Raw genomic sequence first — 20,238 nt, forward strand, 5'->3', positions numbered from 1 at the left:
ATATCTCTTGTGTCTGCTTTGGAACAGTCATCCTTACGTCTTGAGGTCTTACATATTCTGAGGGACTGTACTCACATCTTCCTGTGGCACAAAAAGGCAAAGATAGTTACATCTAGGTTTTATTTCATTGGTTTCTGCCAATACTGAAACACTATGTTCTTGCTAAAATTGAACTGAACTGTTTGATCAATACGATGAAAAATTATTTTTGTTCGGCAAGAGGAAATAAGCATTTGGTTAGATCAGGACTTTCCTTTTCCTGTCATTGTTTTTGCAGCCATCCTGTACACTGTGGAATCACCAGCTGTGTCATTTCACACGCTGGGTGTATTAGTTACTTTTGCATGTTGACTGCTTTGGGCTCAGCCATTGATATCTAACACTATCCAATATTACAGTGAAAACCTGCAAAGGCCGTTGCTTTGAAAGGACCTTTGGAAGCTGCCGTTGTGATAAAGATTGTGTCAAGCTTGGAAACTGCTGCTTAGATTACCAGGAAACATGTATACAACCAGGTAAGGATGGAAGAAACTGAGGGAGCAATCTCTTTTGTGCTTTGACAGGGTCCAGCTCAGCATGTAAGAGTGCAGCTGTGGTCAGGGCTTATTTCAGATGGGCTGTGAGTGCAAAGTGGGGCTACTGAGAAGCAGAGGGGTTCTGATGCCACTTTTCTCTTTTTATGCTGTGTTGCATTCCTGGATGGAGTTACAGTGATAATGCTGGTACTGGATACTCCTGTGGAAACATCAGAGCTCTGGTACAGCTGCTGTTTCACACAAACAAAGGCTGTATTTCACCCAGCTGGACTACTTAGGAGCTGACAAAGCCAGTAGGCTGGCTTTCCCATAGCTCTCCTGTGAGAAGAGAGGCTGCAACAGACTGTGCAGCTGCCCTCCCCCTTGGAAGGAGAAGGAACAATGGCAACTCGAGGTCTTAGCCAGCTTTTTGTTTGCTGGTGGTGAGACAACAGTGACCCGCATTGTCCCTGGCATCAGGGATTACTCCTACGTTCTTGGGCAAGCCTGGAATAGAAGTGCATTCTGCATATTGCATTTGTCAGCGCCTGAGTGAAAAAGGAGGAGGACAGAGCAGCTCTGTGAAAGCTGCCATCTCTCCTTACCCAGCTGCTCAGGTCCTCAGCCTTGCTACTCCCCAGCCTGAGTGTGAAGCAAGGGTCATGAACATGATTCAAGGCAGCATGACAAAACAGATTGCACTGGTGAAGGATTGCGAAATGAGAAGCAGCTGCCATGATTTGCCAGAAGGCAAAGGTCAAATAGACAAATGTGTGAAAAACACCTTAGAGAAATTTTACAGGGAAAGATGTGTGTGTAGAACAAGGACAGCACTTGACTGTTTTCTCTACTTTGGTTTTTGCCTTTATGCTTCAAAAGCAGCATTCCTTTCAGATATTTTTTTTCTTATTATTCCTCTTTATATACATTTGATTCATTTCTCAGTGAGACCACACCAATACATTTAAAATTCCAATGTGGACTTTGAAAACCAAATAATTAAACTGAGCTCAAATCCTTGCTTCAATTGACTGCTATTGAAAGGTCAAGTTACACATATATAGTTGATATACCCAGGTATATAGTCACATGGGTTTTACTCTGTTTTATTATATCACTCTCTCTGCGTATAAAAGTTTTTTAAAAACAAGCTGGAGAGTCTGTCTTATTACTAGAAATATGAATGAATTCATTGGTGCTGTGTTTTTTTTTTTTTTTTTTAATTAGCCCTAACAGTGGAGAATTAAATTCTAATTTCCCAATAGTATCATGTAATTAGAACCATAATAGATTTTTTTCTCTCTCATGGCAGTAAAGATCTATTTGATACTAGTGGAATTATTGAAGTACAGTAACCGAAAATGAGATTCACTTCCTGACAATGCTTTTAGGGATTTCTAATTGCTAGTAATGTATGGAAATCCTTGAGTATCTTCTGCTCAAACATTTAGATTTGGCTTCCATGTCTCTGTTAAGATCTTCACTTAAGTATTCACTCTTAAGTATTCACTCTTAAGTATTCACTTAGCATTCACTCAGCTGGTAAATTCACTGGTTTTTATCCTCACTGAATGTAAGGGACTTATTTATGTTTATGACTGCTAACAAATCTTAGAATCACAGAATATGCCGAGTTGGAAGGGACCCATCAGGATAATGAAGTCCAGCTCCCGGCCCTGCACAGAATCATGCTAAGAGTCACATCCTGTGCCTGAGAGCATTATCCAAATGCTTTTTGAATTCTGTGAGGCTTGGTGCTGTGACTACTTCCCTGAGGAGCTTTTTCCAGTTCCCATCCACCATCTAGGTGAAAAATCTTTCCTGATACTTAACCTAAAGCTCATCTGACTCAACTTCATGCTCTTTCCTTGAGCCCTGCCACTGGTCATTAGAGCTTGGTACCTCTGTTTCCCCTTATGGGAATGTTGAAGACTATAATGGAGCTTTTCCTCAGTCTCGTCTCCCGGCTGGACAAACCAAGTGACCTCAGCTGCTCCTGTTAAGGTTTCCCCTCCAGACCCTTCACCATACTCATGGCCCTCCTTTGGGCACTCTCTAATAGTTTAATACTTTTCTTATATTGTGGCACCCAGAACTGCCCCCAGCACTTGATGTGAGCCCACCCCATGCAGAGCAGAGCAGGACAAGCCGTTCCCTTGCTCAGCTGGTGATGCTGTGCCTGATGCCCCCCAGGACACAGGCCCTCCTGACTATCAGGGCACTGCTAATTCATATTCAACCAGGACATCCAGGTCTTCAAAAGATACAATGTACTGGAATATGCCAGTCAGAGAAACCAACATTGTTCTTTATTAAGATCAGCAGTGGAGCTGAAGTGTGAGCTTATGTATAGAATCTTAAATAGTGGCAGTGATGCCTATGCCTAAGAGGTGCTGAAAGAGGCTGGACTGTCTGATGATGACTGGTAAAATCCAATGTGACTTCAAATACAATAAATAAATAAATTAATGCTGCTCAGTGTTTTCTAGGCATTCCAAATTCAGACTTTTTTTTTTTCTGGAGGAATTTTTGGGAACTTTTTTATAGTATGAGTGTACCAAATTAAACCCATATAAATTACCATATATCAGGAGATCTGTAAAATGGATTCTTTCTGATATGTGGTATTTATACCCATATGCTGCATAATTGTATTCAGATGACTATGTTCATGGCTATTTAGTCCTGGGTGTTTCTATTTCCTGAAGTGCCAAAGTTTGCAATAATATGCGTGTATGAGATAACTCATTATCTCTATTACATCTGTGGACTATTTCTCAGTGAGTAGAGATTTGAGACTGAACTTAACACTTGCTTTATTAGTTCTGTACTTACAGTAGTATTAATCATTATGTTCTCCTTCTCTGTCACCTGTTTTTTAGCCCACATATGGACCTGCAATAAATTCAGGTGTGGAGAAAAGAGGCGACTAGAATATCGTTGTTCCTGTTCAGATGATTGTGTGGAAAACAATGATTGCTGTGTTAATTATCAAGCTGTTTGTAAAGGTAAATATTATCAACAAATTACTATCCTCTTTCATATGTATCCATATTTGTATGTATATATTTCATATGTACTCATAAAAGGAGCAAGAACATAATATGACTTTAAAAGCATCTGGTAACATGAAAAAAACCTTGCATCTATCAGTAAGAATGTACTATCTTAAAAAATGAATTGCACTCATTTGTTTTAAGGAGAGGCAAGCTGGGTTGAAGAAGAGTGTGAGAACATTACTGAACCTCAGTGTCCGAAAGGGTGAGGAAATTTTATATTTGCATAGCTTTGCTCTTTGCTTGCGTTTCATTTTTGAGATTGTTTTCCCTGCTGTACCTTCCTGGGACCTGCTTGCCTTTTACACACACAGAGAAAGCAGCTGCCAGACAGAGATGAACACCTGTTCAGCCAGCATTTGGTGGTGCTTACCAAATGCATCAGGTTGCTCTATCTCAGCACTTGCTTGGCTTGCAAGATATGCCTATTCCTCAGCCCTGGTGTTTCTCCCAGATGTGTGTGGCCTGGGCAACTCAGCCTGGTTGCCAGTCATATTATTGACCTACATGTGCTACAATACTTACCATTCCAAATATTTTGGGACCCATCCAGCAATCTTAGACTCCTGTCTCCCTCCCTTGTCTCTTTAAAAGACCTTTCCAATACCTTGCACTTTCCAGCCTCAGGACTGCAAATTGTGGGCAGATGTGTGTTCCAGCTCCACTAGGAGTGGGACAACACTATTTGCAAGCTGTCTGAATTACTTTCTTTAAAAGGTGTAAAGTGCCATGGGATCCTTGTATTCTCTGGCTCAGCTCCACATTGGGCCTACTCCTGCAAGTTATGTATACAGTGTGTGAGGAATGACTCATGTGGTTTATGGCATCAGCACTCAGGCTTGAATAGTACAGCAAAGCTCCCAGCCAGGAGAAAAAGCTTGTATTACTTGAACTGTTTTTGCTGTGGGATCTTCTAAATAAGTTTACAGTTAAAGTTGGCTATAAACTATGATTGTATGTCTAAGCTGTCAATAGAAGTGACTTAAATTCTAGATTGATTTATGTGCCAGTAGTAAATACTTGCTAGACATATTATGGGACTTGTTATGCGACACCTATATTCTTGTCTGATAAGTATAAAAAAATACATACATACTTTATTTTCATTTTGACATTATAGTCCAATGGGATATTTCTAGTAAAGTAAAACCATTTTATTTTGTTCTTATGTCATTACTTTTTTGACTTAAGATATTTAAATCATGCTATATTTATTCATTGGAGTTATAATACTGTCAAACAAAATACAAAATATTTAAAATATTTTGTATTGAAATATTTAAAATATTTCATACCAGTTGAGTACTCTGATTCAGAGGACTAACTGTTGCTGACATACCAGAACCTTCATCAGGACAGAAACTGTAGCTTCTGTCCAGCTTGTAGTCCAAGTTCCCAGTAATAATCTATGTAGGAAGGTGATAGCCTGCTGGTTCATGAAGTTTTTGTTGTTGAATTTTGTTCTGAGTTCAGGAGCTATTTGGGACTTCTTGCTTGCAACTGAGTCTAGAATGATGATTTCTCTGACACAGGGTTAGGAAGTGTTGCCCCCAAGAGGTTGGTAGACAAAGAAGAGTCCTGTGCAGATCCACACTCAAAAGTTACTGACGCAAATGCCGTAGGGCAACTCCTGTTGGTTAACTTGTTTTTAGGGTTTTTTGTTTGTTTTTTTCTGTTCAGCTCATGAAAGGGATACATAGTTCCTCCTCTAAAATTGTTTTAATCCTGGTAAACCCCAAAATGTTGCAATAAAACCCAGCCCAGGAAAGGGTGATGTGTGGTCAAAGTTGAATCAAACAGTGTTGACTAAAGGTTCATCTTGGACTATTAGCGCACAAGCCTCTCCCAAAAGTAACAACTCTGTAAACAATCCACTTCTTCCTATGCTGTGTGGTAGGCAGGATTGCAGGTGAATTTAATTGCAGTGCTCATTTTGAGACTTCAGGATATCAATTCTGATTCTGTGCATATTAATACAGTGTATTTTGTGGGTTCAGATTGCTTTTTTTATTCTGTTTTAGTTTTAGTTGGGTTTTAGCTGTTCGTGTGGTGCAGAATAGACAAAAGATGACACAGCATTCAATGAGCTGCTTTATCTGAGAAATCCCACAGATTTCAGTGAGATCAACTGCTTACTGATTTCACTGATCGACTACTTAAAATTAAGTGCACAACTAAGTCTTTCCAGAACTGGGTTCTATATTGTTTAATAGGATTATAAAGTTAATAGGCTGTAAGTTCTCAGGAGTGATCTAGTCATTCCCACTGTTCTAGTAGTGAAATAATACTCAAACAATTCAAACCTACTTAAGCAGTTTATGCTAGTACTTACGTAGATGGCTTTACTGATGACTTTTTGCTGTCTTTTTGTCCTCATGTCTTTTTCTGTACTTCAGGTCTATCACTATTTGTCCTATCTTCATTAAGCTGTAAGAGCATCTGATTACTGTCCTCTTTGCTGATCTCTCTTTATATCTGGAGATTGCTCTTAGGCCTGCTGTTGAGGCTTTCTGTACATTTAGTGGAAAAGAAAGTTTTCCTTCCTGTGCTTTATGGCTGTATATGAGCAGTATGAATGTACGTGGGATAAGAAATCGTCTATGTATTATATTAGGCTTTTCAAGGGAGCTTTCTTTTCCTTCCTAGTTTGTTTTCTTTCTTTTAATTATGGTCTATCCTGCCTGCAGTGAGGGAGGTCAGCTTGGCAATGTGTTCCATGGTTCTGGCCTCTTGATCATCTAGACTTATGAACCTGCTAGACCACGGCAAGCCTGTGTTGCCTGCATAATGCCTCCATAGAACCCAGTTTATAGGAGGGGATAATTGCTACTGCATTTCCTTCAGTTTGGAATCAGGATGTGACTGTGGCATACCTATTTGTCCAAGAGCTGTGAAACACGCTTGTTTTACTGTTTGGATACAGCCAGCATGAATCACAACAGGACCAAAACTTGAGCCTCCCAAGCTTGCTTGCTCATGACAGCCCATTCATTAAGTAGCTAGTGCAGTCTTGGCTACTGACAGGAAAAATGTGTGGAAGTGGCTGATATACCTCAGAATGGAGCTTGGGTCAGTTTGTCCGGGGATTTTACTGGAGCTGTTCCAAAGAGAATGCAGTTTAACATGGTCTGTCATGCTTTGCTTCCCTGAACACTAGGGCAGTTCACTAAATAGATGAGTTTTGGCATGTGTAGAGTATACAAGACGTGAAATGGGCAATTGCCCTCATTGTGGCAATGGCATATTTTGCCAAGTTTAATTTTACATGTGCAAAGGGGTCAGTAGCTAGATTTGCAGACAACCAAAACATGTATTTAACAGTTGGTTTACTTGTAAATGCCAAACCAGAAACAGTTGCGTAAAGTCCCTTTCTAAGTGCTTGTTTTAAATTTGGTGGGGTTTTCTGGTTTTGGTTTGTTTTTTTTTTTTAAGTTAGACTAGTTGGTAGGTAATATTGAACAGCGTTTACCTCAAAGTTCACATTTTATTGCACAGAACTTTGCAGTGAATATTTTTAGACCTCTGCACTGAAGTGAATAAATTCATTGAGAAGGGACATGGAGAAGGTATTTGCAAAACTTGTAGAGATCAGAATCTGTGGTGCAAAAAATTACTTGTAATATGGGCAAAGGTAGTGCATAAAGTGAATTTCTTGTTCCCACCTGTGCCATATAAATTAAAAAGTAGGCTACAAACATTCATCTTAGAAATGCAGCTAAAGGTTTTATTCTGTGGGGTATAGGGTAGGCTATGTAATAATTCTGATTAGTTACATCCTTTTGGCTGAACTGTTGTCCAAATTGTTGATTAAAATTTTTTTAGGATGGACATGTTTTGATTGCCTGACTATTCCTTAGTTTAATATAGTTACATTTGTTTAATTGACACACAGCTTATAAATGTTTCATTTGCAACTGACTTCAGATTTTTTTTGTGGGATACATCACTAAAGAAATTGTCAACACTTTATAAATAATATTTGTCTTCTAGCCTCACTCTTTTATTTTTGGAAACTAAAGTATAACAAAGTTAAAAAAGGTAAACATAAAAAGGAAAAATGAGCTGGCAATAAACCAATATTTTAATACTATAAATATTAAACTGTTTTATGACAGTCCATATTTTTAATAGTTATTGCTGCACAGCAGTGTTTTGTTTTTTTTTAAGTCTCACGTGCCCTCATGTCTATAGGTCAAACACAGGATATGTTTTCTTCAAGAATGAAGTTACTGATATTATAGAAGTTACTATTCATGTCTGTGATGCAATGTTTTAAGTGCTTACAGTTGGAGAGAAATTGTTTGAACAGGACTGAATCTGGGAACAAGTCAAGACTAGAAAACATAGGTCCTGTGGAGACTGGAAAGGGAGATTTTGTTTTTATTGGTTCCAGTGAAATCAGTATCTGAATTTATCTGTCAAGTTCCTGGCAGAAATGCTGTTACAGTGTTTCCAGTCTCAGGGCCACATTTTTGAGTTTGGAGACTGCTAGGACTTCTGGAGCAGTAAGCAAGTTAGTTTTGGTTGTATAATCTTTGTAAAATGAGAGGATAAGTAAGTGTTTTAGTTGCTGATTTAACATACCCTGTGTATTAAACTTGCTGACAGGTCTGTGCACTGTACATATACATAAAAAAATCCTTTTTTATTAGGCTACAGGTTGTTCAGAAGGAAAGTGAATAAAGGAAAGTTTGGCTTTGCATTGCCTTATTTAATTCCCTGCTCTTTGCTTGGGGTGGGAGGACGGGTTTGGAGGGGCTGAGTGTCGCTTCAGTGGGACTGATTTCATGATAAGGAGTACCAAACCTACCAGATGGATCACTTGAGCATCTTGGCTTGTTCATCTTAAAGGTGTGTTTGAAATCAGACTGTCATGGCTTTCCTGTGCATGCCCTGCTGCAAACCTCAGCCTCTTTGGCCGCAGACTGCTCTGCCAACCTTTGAGCCGAGGGACTGCACAGCTCACCACCGTGCCAGCAAAAATTCTGCTGAGGAGGACTTCCTTGGCCTGGCTTGTAGCCCCATAATGAGCATTCCCACTGTCTGGGGAAACTTTCTTGAAATTGGTGATAGGAAACTGTTTCTCAGAGTCTGTCTTTTAATATTCAATTTCTGTTTGTTCAGATTTACCAAGTCTCCAGTGTTACTGTTTTCATTGGATGGCTTCAGAGCTGAATATTTGCAGACTTGGGGTGGACTTCTACCTGTTATTAGCAAATTACGTGAGTAGTTTCTTTGTCTAAGAACTATTATGACATCTTACCTGAAAAAAATCACAAATGCAGCTTCCCTCACTCTTTAAAATCATCACTCTTCCAAGAACTTTAGGTGTTGGAAAGTGGGCGGGCAAGAAAGAGAAGGCTTGAGGAAGGGGCCCTTTAGATTTTCAGTGAAATCTTATGAGTTATAGCCCCTGTTATATTTAGGAGGTGGATTTTTTTTTTTCTGTCAGATTATTTTATTTATTCAAAATAGAAGTAGATCCTTTTTAGTCTATAGTGTGAATAATCTTATATTTAGGTGGAATGGCATTGAAAAATGAAGAGCATTTGATTATATTTGGGAAAAGAAGACAGAGAAGGAATAGACTAAGAAGAGATGATATAGAAGGGCTGGTAGAAATGTAATGAATCCAAGAAAGCCTTAATTTAATGAACATTTCCAGAAGAAATATTCCCCAGCTTTTTTAGTGTCTTACTTGATTTGGAGGTGTCTAAATAATTTTAGTTACTTTTCCTGTTTCTGTTTTGGCTGTGGTCTGTTGAGAACTGATGGTATTTCTTGTCTGAAAAATATGCCAGTCTTCTTGACATTCATAAATTACTACCTGGGGTTCCTGGTTTCAGTTTGACTAAAAATAAATCAGTAAAAATACTTGCTTTTTTACACAGTGGTTGTTACAACTTGAAGCATTCCAGAGGATAACAATTCGCAGATGTATTTGAGGTTTTGGGTTCTTTTTAGTTTTGTTCCATGCTAGAATAAAATGAGACATTTGCAAAGTTTTTATTAGATGCAATTATAAAAAATTTAAACTGGAGATTTCTGGGACACTTCTAGGAGAGGCTGGCTAGTACAAATTATTCTAGCTCTGCCTGAGATACAAGATAGAAGTGTCACAAAGCATCTGTAGGGCTTCCAGTCTGTGACACTTACACATGTAAAATTTCTTTATTCTTTGGTGTGGATAGACTATAGTGTGACTTCTCTCATTTATTTCTATAATTGTACTTCTCTTTGCACTGAAGCCATGATTAATTCTGACCACTAGGAAATACAAATATATTTGTATTTTCATCGAAGTAATTTCACTTCTCCACAGCTACAAGGTTTTTGATGATCAGAATGTATGTACTTAAAAGATTCTAATGCCAGAATGCCTAATAATACATGTTTTATATCCAACAAAATACATGGCCCAGTGGGAGCAAGTATTAATTATGCATTATACTTGCAGTTCTAGAGTACTCTGGATAATTTTTTGGTAATATGGTAGAAGGGCTTTGCTATACAATATGCTACAGGATCTTCAGTTTTCTTCTCTTTTCCCTTATAGTAACAAATTGGTGAATTGCTCAAATAAACCAAATTTTCTTTAGTAAGACAAAAATATTCTCATTAATGAAACTTGGTGTCACTGAGGTGTATATCCACTCTGAGGGCCTGTGGCTTCAAATCTCTTATGTGCTTTATGTTCTGTGTGTCCAAAAATGGTGGAAGCAGTCATATTGTAAAAATAAACTTCTATATGGGTGAGTAAATACTCCTGCAGGACTTCACTTTTCAGAAAAGGACAATGAAATCTATTCCTCTGTGTAGACAGGTAACAATAGTGATGAATAAATTGCTTGACTATTGCTGTAAAATTGTATGAAATAATTTTGGAGTTCATAGTTGTCCATTTATAGGACTATTCAATTTTCAAAAAGAGTTTAAGAATGACAGCATTTACAAAGCAGTGAACATCTACTCTCATTCAGTAACTACCTGGTTCTGTGTTAAATTAGGACTGTGCTAGATGTCTGGATTTCATCTTTAAAGCATCTGATGACAAGTGCAGAATTCCAATAGATAAAAATATTGCCATTATTTGGTTCTGATATCTCCTTGGAGAAATCTGTCGGAGTAGATGCCTGTAAGACTGTCATAATTTCACTTTTACCATGTTTTGTTATACATTTGCTCTCCCTGTTATTTGAAAGGTGGACAATTCAGCATGGAGCTGAGAGATTTTAGTGAAGCCAGGCATAGTCTTGCTGTGCACATGTAGAGTTCAGAGAAGATATTTTCATATACAGTTATGCTGTGATATTTTAAGTTTTGGATAAATGATCCTTTTGTCTTAAAACATCTTTAGCTAAGCCAATGAGCCAAAAAGAATAAGAATAACTCTGATGGGAAGTCCTAGCAAAAACCCCCTAGGATTTTTGACAAAACTTTTAAGTGTATTTTGCTATTAGTTTAAAAAACAAAACAAAACAAAAACAACCTCCCCAGACACCCATACCAAAAAGCTAAGATTTTGTAAAACAGTCTAAACAACAGATTTGGAAGGAGTTGAAATGTGCTAGGTATTTTCAGTAATAAAAGAAGATACAAGTGATTATTAGTTACTTACAGAACACAAGTGTGGGAGAGGATGCTGGTGTGACTGGAGAGGATTTATTTTTCTGGCCTGGCTTCTTTTATCTTGATCAGCTCAAATTGATTATTTCAACTGAAATCTAATTGAAGCCCCAATCCAATTAGATCAAAGTGCCTTGATACAACACCTATGTTATGAAGCCTTTAATTTCTATTCTACTTATATTATATATAATTACCCAGACTCATAGTGAAGATGAAGCAGTGGTGTTCTTATAGGGTCATTAGTTTTGTTTCTTTAGCATCTTTTGAAGCAGTTTTGCCATTTTTAAAGTTGCCATGAAATATTTTTTTTTTCATTCTGAAAATTGGGACCAACACATTTACTGATGGAAATTTAGAACCCTTAAATAAGGTTTACCCAGTTGTTTTTCCCTTGCTAATGGCTCTTCATGCTAGCAAATACTGTACACTAATCTCCCTAAAGCCATATGAATTGTATATTGAGATAAAGAAAGCTTTGACATTCATCCTAGAATAAGAGCTTATTTTTTATATTTTAAAAGTCCCAAAAACAAGAAAGGAAGACTGCAAATTAAGCAATGATTTGACAGATGGCTTAGATAGCCAGGCACCACTGTGTCAGTAGCCACTTCACCTCTCCTCTGGGAGCACCCAGGGTTAAGTGTCTGGTTGGTCTCAAGCTGCAGACTGCATTTACTGCATACCAAGGCAACTTTGGAGGGTGTGATTTCTTTCATTTTCCTTCTTATCTGGACATGCTTTTCACAAAGTTTGTAAGCTTTGCTCATGTGACCATTGCAGTCAGCCAGTAGGCATATTTTGTGTTAGTAGGCTTTTAATCAGCTTGAAAATGAATATGGGAAGAACACTTAAGTATTAAGTCCACAATTTTGAAGAATGAAAACTTCCTGGAAATATATTCTGTTTTTTTAATAGCCATACATTGTCATCAGAGAAGCTTGCAAGATTTTTAATTCAGTAATTTTGATTACTTTCTTTGTTACTTCCTCTAGAGAAATGTGGAACATACACTTCCAGTATGAGACCAGTGTATCCATCAAAAACCTTTCCCAACCATTACTCCATTGTCACAGTAAGAATTCTTGTATATTATATGTGTCCCCTACTGTTCATTATTAAGTTTTCTCCAAGGGAATAGTATATTTTGATGCATTATTAAAATAATTTGATTTCCCTTCAGAATAGGAAAAATTATGTATTCTGTTTATGTAATTTAGGTTAACAGCTATTATATAACAGTGCAGCTAAGTGGCCAAGTCTAGTGTAAATAAATCCAGTCCTTCCAAGAGTAGCTGTGAAAAATCCCATATAGCCAAAAGTTCACATCACTTTACTACTCCTCAGTTGTGTATTTTGACTAAATTGCAGTTTCCTCTCTTAGAGTGGGAGCAGCCTGACTGCTTTAAGTTGCCAGCCTTATTCCACTTCATTAAGGTAGCCTGGCATGATGGAAAGGATGATATGAAATGAGAGGAAAGATTTGAGCATCATGCTGATAGTGGCTCTGTGCGATGGACTGTGCCTAAGCCTGCACAGAAATGTCACAAAGCTGATCTTGTAAATTCGACACCACTTGCATATAGGAGGAAAAAGAAAAATGGAGGTTTTCAACATAAATGCAAGGTTGGAATCCAGGACATCCTTTTTAGTTTCATCATGCCACAACTAAAGTTCAATAAAATTCTAGGATCTGCACTTTCTTATCTTCCTAGTTTGTCATGACCTTTGATGGGAGCACAAGTTCAGGAATGAGGTGCTTAATTGTGTAACCCTCACAAATCTCCATGACTAAATATGCAACTAAGAGTCATTAATCATGCCCAGCAGCCATGTGAGGTGTACAGTACAGAGCTTTATCTCAACTCCTCATTCTTGTGAAAAGTAGCAAGGTGATGGAGTCTTATCCCTTATAAATGTAAAAAGGAGATAGTCTGATTAAAGACAGAGCACAAAGTCTGCTAAAACTACCCAACACCTCATGCCTGCACTTCTTTGACTACTCATGTAGTGGTTTTCTAGAGCTAGAGCTTTTGCTCATGTGTTGGAGGTCTAGCATAAGTAATTGCTTTATCTTTGGTACTAAAGATACAACAAATGTGTGAACTCTTAACAGTGTCTTTCAGTTTGATCCCAAAGGACAGTGCCTAGTTTTTTTTAAATCTCACAGAGAAGCAAATAAGGCTTGGAAGGTAGGGCTTGGAAGCAGTGAGAGAAGCTGCTGCTAAATTTGGTTCCTGGGCTACTGGTGGAGTAGAAGTCACCAGCAGAGTGGATATATTTGTCTAAAGGACATGTTTGAGTAGCTGGAAGGTTATTTTTCTTTAGTACATTGCAACAAGGCATACTCTCAATTGCAGGGGCTGTATCCTGAATCTCATGGTATAATTGATAACAAGATGTATGACCCCAAAAGAAACGCATCATTCACCCTTAAAAGCAAGGAGAAGTTTAATCCACAGTGGTACCAAGGCCAGCCTGTAAGTATTAATACCCTTCTGAGAATGTACATCACCCTGTTATGTTACTTAATATGGCTTGCATGCATAGTGATGTTGAAAGAGTACAGAGGGTAATTCTAAGTCAGCCAAGAAGTGTTACTCAGCACCACTAGGACTTACCGTACTAGAGCTGCAAAATAACAAATGAAACAAAATGTAACAGCTTTTCTTGAACTTAAACAGAATTCTCCTGAAGGAGAATGCTGACTTAAAATAGCTAATATAGCTACCAGATTTTCATCTGTTTTTAACATGAGTGGGCTTGCATTTAACTTCTGTGAGGAAATCAACAGACCAGTAAGTCTGAGTAATAAGAAGCACTAATAAAGGTTTATGCTCCACTTAAATTACATGTAAGTCCAAAGATGTGGTTTTAAAAGAAATTGTCTCAGCTCAATCATATGTCTATGTCAAAATTGATCAGTTTGGCATGAAAATGAAGTGACATGGAAAAATTTGAGTGAGTGCTAGCCTGAAGAATAGCAAGGGACTAGATATAAGTATTTAGGATGTGGGGAAGAATGGGGGGTTTTTGGTTGTTTGTTTTTTGTTGTTGTTGTTAGTTTTGTTTTTGTTTGCTTGTTTTTATTTTTTTTTCCTTGAGGAAAGAACAAACAGGTGTAGAACTTGCAGGCCACTGAGAATAGAGTTAGGCACAAAACATGCAGAAGGCATAAATCTGTAAACCTTGAGAGCAGCAGAAAAGAACTGACCGAAATGCTGTTTCCATATGTCAAGAGTGTGTGGGACATAGGTCCTTGGAATATTGCCACCCCTTCTTTTGTCACTGTTTTTGAGACATTTCCCCTTCCTGGTGTTCAGCCATGGTTCTACCACTGCATTTCTGCCAATGGTTCCTGCCTCTGTCCTGGCTCTCGTGGCGTTGCAGCAGCAGGGCTGCGGGTGCTTGCCGCAAGGAATCAGCCTGCAAGGAGTGCCTGGGCTGCAGGAGCGATGACAGGCAGGCTGGGCTGGAGTGCTCCATGAAACATTGGTTCTGCTCTCGCTGCAGGGTGTGGAGTTGGTGAGGGGGCCGTGGGCCTGGCAGGCTCTCGGCTGATTCTCAGCGCTAATGATGGTGAATGTTCTCCGGCAGATTTGGCTCACGGCCATGTACCAAGGGCTGAAAGCAGGGACCTTCTTCTGGCCTGGGTCTGATGTAGCAGTGAATGGAACCTTTCCAAACCTGTATGAAATATACAATGGGTATGTAAACGCCTGTGCCTCAGGAATATTTGACTTTAACAATTGCAGTGGGACGGATGCCAGAGAAAGCATAATTTTTTTCCCTACTTTTCTAAAGAACTTTGTACAATGGGGCAAAAAGGCTAGGATCCAATTAATTTTTTTTTCAGTATAATGTAAAACCTTTGTTTAATTATATTTTCATTCCTCAAGAAATGTTTTAATGGTAAGATGTGTAAAAATCAGCTTTAAGCATAACGAGCTTTGAAGCTCTAGTGCTTTACTCTTTCTGTTTATATAAACCTTTTGTGGCTGGGGTAGAATATTTCAATCCTAACATCTCATGAGTGAATGGATCAGGCCTTGATGTGATATTGTCCATGGAAACTAAAGTTTTACTGTTGACTGTGGTAAACTGCTCCAATTTAAAATTATTTTCATTGCAAATTTTGAAAATATTAAGGCACTCACATTTTAGTCAGTGATTGCTCTTCACTGAAATTAAATATTTTCTGCTTAATGAAAGTGTTTATCACAATTTTTTTAATAATCTCAAATGCTGCCCAAGAAATCAGGCTTCTCATTTCTATCTTAGGCTAATTTTCTCTTCTTACACCCTTCATACAGCATGGAATTTTCAATTCTGGATTTGCTACCACTATTTTCTTCCCTAGGAACTGATGATGCACTGTTACTTTAACTTGTGTTAAACACTGTAGTTACTGTGTTGATGCCTAGTGTTGTTAAAGGTCAGTGTGCTTATTGTTGGTCTACTTCTGTAATTGATAACAGACATCTACTTTGTAACATATATGAGAAACTTTTATTCAACCTATTTAAATTTAAAGTACCCAACCCCACTCCTAAACCAGGACTTTTTAAAAATATAATACAGGAATAAATGCCTGCAAGTAGCTTTGCACCTTGAGGCCAATTATTTGCTTTGTATAATAAGCATAAGCACCACTGGGATCATTATTCTAATCATATTGTGAACAATATTCAAGGGAGATTCGGATTAGGCCAAAAACTCCTGTAGAGTCAGGCAATTAGCACAGACAAATTTGTATTCTACTAAAAAGCCTGTAATGATTTCTTTTTTCTGCTAATATACAGTGATTTCTTGGTAATGTATGGCTAAAAGATTTAGCTCTTTAGAAACACATGGTTGTATTATTTTGATGCAGCTCAATCCCCTTTGAAGAAAGAGTGGTGACTGTCCTTCGCTGGCTGCAGCTACCTGAAGATGAAAGGTAGGTACACATTTGTCAGTGTGAGCTCCTGTTTGAGTGGTATTGCAATGTAGTACTTTGTAAACACAATTCCTGTTTTAAACAATGTCTTAGGCTTTATTCTAACAATGTTGAAATGTTATTTAGTGCAAACATGTTTCTATGACTGAAAACTTTTTAAATTCAGTTGCATGTCTCAGTTTAATGTATTCGTCCTCTGAATGACAGCATTGTTTCCAATATGTGATCTCCACTGTTGAAATATAATCTCTTCAAACTGTCTCAACATGTATGTAAAATATTACATTTTTGGTACTGTTTGATATAGACCACACTTTTACACTCTGTATTTAGAAGAACCAGATTCCTCGGGCCATAAGTTTGGACCAGTAAGCAGTGGAGTAAGTAGTTTTGTAGTTTCTTTTTTTTTTTTTTTTTTTTTTTTTTGTTTGATGCTTTGCTCTATTGCTCTAACTCTCTAAGTTCCATAATTCATGTTAGGTTAACTGAGATCATCTGAAGTATGCTTTTTAGGAAAAAAAAAAAAAGTGAATAGACAGTCCATCCATGATTAACATTGATATAAAGCTTATAATACCCTACTTAGTAAGCCTAATTTTTATTTTCTTTATTTCAATAACTTTTAAATTTACCAGTGTGTTTGGGTATGTCTTGTATGTTCTTTTATCTGCTCCTACTTACTAGTGGTTCATGTTGATTTTTAGCAGGGGAGAGGAATGGGAACAGAAAATTTGTATCATTTTAATTTAGCAACAACAGAGGTTTGCGTAACAATATCCAAGTTGTGGTGGTTAAGTATTCATGTTACAATTGTCATTCTTTTCCCCCAGTCTCTGTGCTAAAGTTAGGTGGATTTTTGGCTTTATTTCCCTGCAGTTATAATTTAGGCCTTCTCAGAATGAGACAGATAGAAGGAACATTGGCCTCATCACAGTCTGTGATTTATTACATAAGAAGTCTTTGAGACTCCTATTGTCTTAAAAAGTACCAAATAGCTTTGCGTTTTAAAATACCAAAGTGAAAAATTCAAAGCAAAAAGTTCTTGGAAATTCAGGATCTTTGTAAAATTCTCCCATCTTTAACAGTCAGGTAGTTTAGGCATCCTAAGTAGGTATTTAGGTTCAGTGGTGATAAGAATAAAAGGGCTCTTGCCTTTTCAGCTGTGAGTAGTTGCTATTCATGTAAAGAAGTAGCAGACATAATTGTAACTGCAGTATAGGGAACTTGATTAAATTGGTTATCTTTTTCTTTAATGAGTGGAACTGAAGTTCTGTATGCCTGGAATGCTCTGGTGAGAAAGACTCTGCAGATTTGCATATAGTCTCTGCAGGAGCACCTCTTCTTTGTTGATACAAAGCAGGACAGCTTGTACTAGCAGTTCAGTGAGGTGACAGAATTACTTCATTGGAAAATACTTTTTTTGACCTAGCAAATATTCAAAAGTAGCTCCAGTGCTCTACCTCTGCAAGAGAGCTAGGGCCCCAGACCCCTGATGACAAGCAGTGCTAGACATTGTTTGGCTTTTTCAGTTACTTTAAAGTAGTTTGACTGGATATTAGTCTCAGAGCACAATTTCAATGACTGTTTTCTCCAATTCCCAACAGGAATTTTGTGGAAGGGTATGCAGGCTTGACTTCCTCTGTTCTATCCAGCACAGCAGTATCTACATCCTTTGTCATTTCCAGCTGTCCTTGGTTGTGCCCAAGCACAATGCAACAAGCATACTCAATTTCATACTTTAAAACCACCATCACTGGTTATAATCTGTGAGATTTTTTTTGTTTGATGCTTTTTTTTGATTTTTTTTTTCCTTTTGTTAAAAGCAGCTGCAACTGAAATAACACATAAAAATGAGTAGCCGTGTCATGGTGCAGTATGCAGAAAAAAAATTGGGCTAAGTGCTGTATAGTGTAGATATAGCAAATCTTCTGTAGGTGGAGGTAACTTGGAACAGTGTAGGTGATATGCAGTCTGCAGGCTCTCATTTTTATTTAGACATATTTAACAGTGTTTGTAACACTTACTTTGCATTTCTGTTTTTGTCCTGCAGGTCATCATGGCATTACAGAGAGTGGACAAAATAGTAGGGATGCTGATGGATGGTCTAAAGCAAATGAACTTGCATAAATGCCTGAACATTATTTTTATATCAGATCATGGTAAATTTGATTTTATAAAATATATCAGAACTTTAAAGACCTATATAAAATAATATTCTGAATTTATACTTTTATGTTTCTGGCAAGGTTAACAAAGCAAGTAATACCTATAAAATATGTTTCATATTATCAAGATGATATGAAATATAATCACTGTGAGAGATAGTCAGACTATTTTATGAGGGGTAAAGAAGTGGAAAACAAGAGAGGAATTAAATAATTTTCATATTTTATTTCTTATTCCTTTTGTGACTATTACCAGATGATAAAAGAAGTAGAATAAAAAATGTGAACTGTAAAAAAATATATTTAATTTTCTTCTATCTTTTATCTACACTTCACAGCAACAGTTTACAATCTGCTGAGGAACTAAAATACAAAGCATAGCTTCCTTTCCATTATCAGTTCCCTTATATGTTTTTTGAAGGCTGTGAATATGAAAACTTGGATTTATTTTTCTAGCTTTTCTGTATATCTGGAATTATTTCTGTAAGTTATGTATTTAAGTAGTTTTTTCTACTTCTTTTCTTGACAAATGAACTATAAACAGACTTTCATGCAGCACAAAATTGACTTGCAAAACTCATTGCCACAGGGAATGATGCAAGCCAGGCTTATAAAAATTATGACATTAATGGAGGGTAAACCTGAGGGGAATTATGTGAAGTAGGAGTTTAAATGCAATAAACTCCTGGGAGAAAGACCAGTCAATAATTCTGTGCTTATTGGTTATTTCTTTAGATATGTACTGAACATTATTAGGTCAGATACTGGGCTGAATTAATATTTGGTCTGACCATTACTACTGTTCTTAGGCTGTTAAGAGTTCTTTTCCCTTTAAAGAAGAAAGTTTGTCTATTTATGAAATTGGAGAGTCTGTCTCAATGCAGAATTGGCTGATAGTGTTTATCTGTGCTTGGGTTTTTATCTTCTATACATGAGTATTGTGGTCTTCTTGGGTCAGATGCTTTGGGATTGCTGATAAAAAGACCAGAGAAATTACATTTCTGACTTCTACTACTAAAGTTACATGTCTCCTTAGCAAGGTGACTCTACACTAATATTCCCACTTTAAAAGAAAATGTATTTCCTTTTACAGGGATGGAAGTAGGGAGCTGCAGAAAAACAGCATATCTGAACAGCTATCTGGACAATGTTCAAGATTTCATACTTGTACCTGGTCCTGCAGCTCGCCTAAGACCAAATAATGTTCCAGATGAGTATTTCTCTTGTATGTAGTTGCTAAACTAACTTTTGTTATTGGGTTAATATGTTTTTGTTCTTTTCAAATACAAACTTATGATCCACATATTGCATTAGTAAACTTGAGTGAATTCTAACTGGGGACAACCTGGACAATGATGAAGAGGAAATACCGAGTATTGTGTGCACTTGTGTTTTTAAAGAGCATTTGCAGACTTCCGAGTCTGAAAGAATATTTGAATCCCACATTCAAATACATAGAAACATGTTATGGGCTGCCTCAGAGTTGCCAACAGCAAATGCCTCCTGCCTTGTAAATGGCATCCCTTCACATAACATCACCTGTGCATAAGACAACCCAAAAATCCTCCCTTCGTGTCTCACCTCATTTCCTAATTTATTAAGTTTGTATAAATTGTTACTATCATTAATATCTTTTTGAGTATTATGTTTCTTATAAAAAACTGGCCTAATGACTTGACAGGAATTGAGTAAACTGCAAGTAAACATTAATAATAAAACTGAGTAAGAATCAATGAATACTTAAAAATTTTATATTCTGATTTGTTAAGCAGTCTTATTTTAGGCAAATATTTAATCCCCAAAATTTTTGGTACTTTTTAATATTGACTGCAGGACCTTTCTTCATATTTCATAGTATTTTTTGGGTGGGTTGGAATTTTTTTCTGTTGAGATTATTGTTCTCAATGCCCTTTAAAACTTGTACCTCAACCCCAGTA

At 37.3% G+C, this 20,238-nt stretch overlaps 1 protein-coding gene across 2 annotated transcripts in view; it reads left to right on the top strand.

The window, feature by feature from the left end:
• Positions 1–20,238, top strand: part of ENPP1 (ectonucleotide pyrophosphatase/phosphodiesterase 1) — a 50,011-nt gene that overhangs the window by 13,992 nt on the left and 15,781 nt on the right. For both annotated transcript variants that reach the window (XM_085575181.1, XM_021540693.3), the window contains exons 3-13: positions 399–515; positions 3,398–3,523; positions 3,716–3,776; positions 8,696–8,793; positions 12,193–12,272; positions 13,558–13,677; positions 14,795–14,904; positions 16,071–16,136; positions 16,444–16,516; positions 18,187–18,295; positions 19,395–19,526. In XM_085575181.1, coding sequence (XP_085431307.1) covers positions 399–515; positions 3,398–3,523; positions 3,716–3,776; positions 8,696–8,793; positions 12,193–12,272; positions 13,558–13,677; positions 14,795–14,904; positions 16,071–16,136; positions 16,444–16,516; positions 18,187–18,295; positions 19,395–19,526 — 1,092 coding nt within the window. The remainder of the gene's footprint in view (positions 1–398; positions 516–3,397; positions 3,524–3,715; positions 3,777–8,695; positions 8,794–12,192; positions 12,273–13,557; positions 13,678–14,794; positions 14,905–16,070; positions 16,137–16,443; positions 16,517–18,186; positions 18,296–19,394; positions 19,527–20,238) is intronic.

This window comes from Lonchura striata, chromosome 3, assembly GCF_050655825.1.
Source record: "Lonchura striata isolate lonStrDom1 chromosome 3, ASM5065582v1, whole genome shotgun sequence".
NCBI classification, from domain to species: domain Eukaryota; kingdom Metazoa; phylum Chordata; class Aves; order Passeriformes; family Estrildidae; genus Lonchura; species Lonchura striata.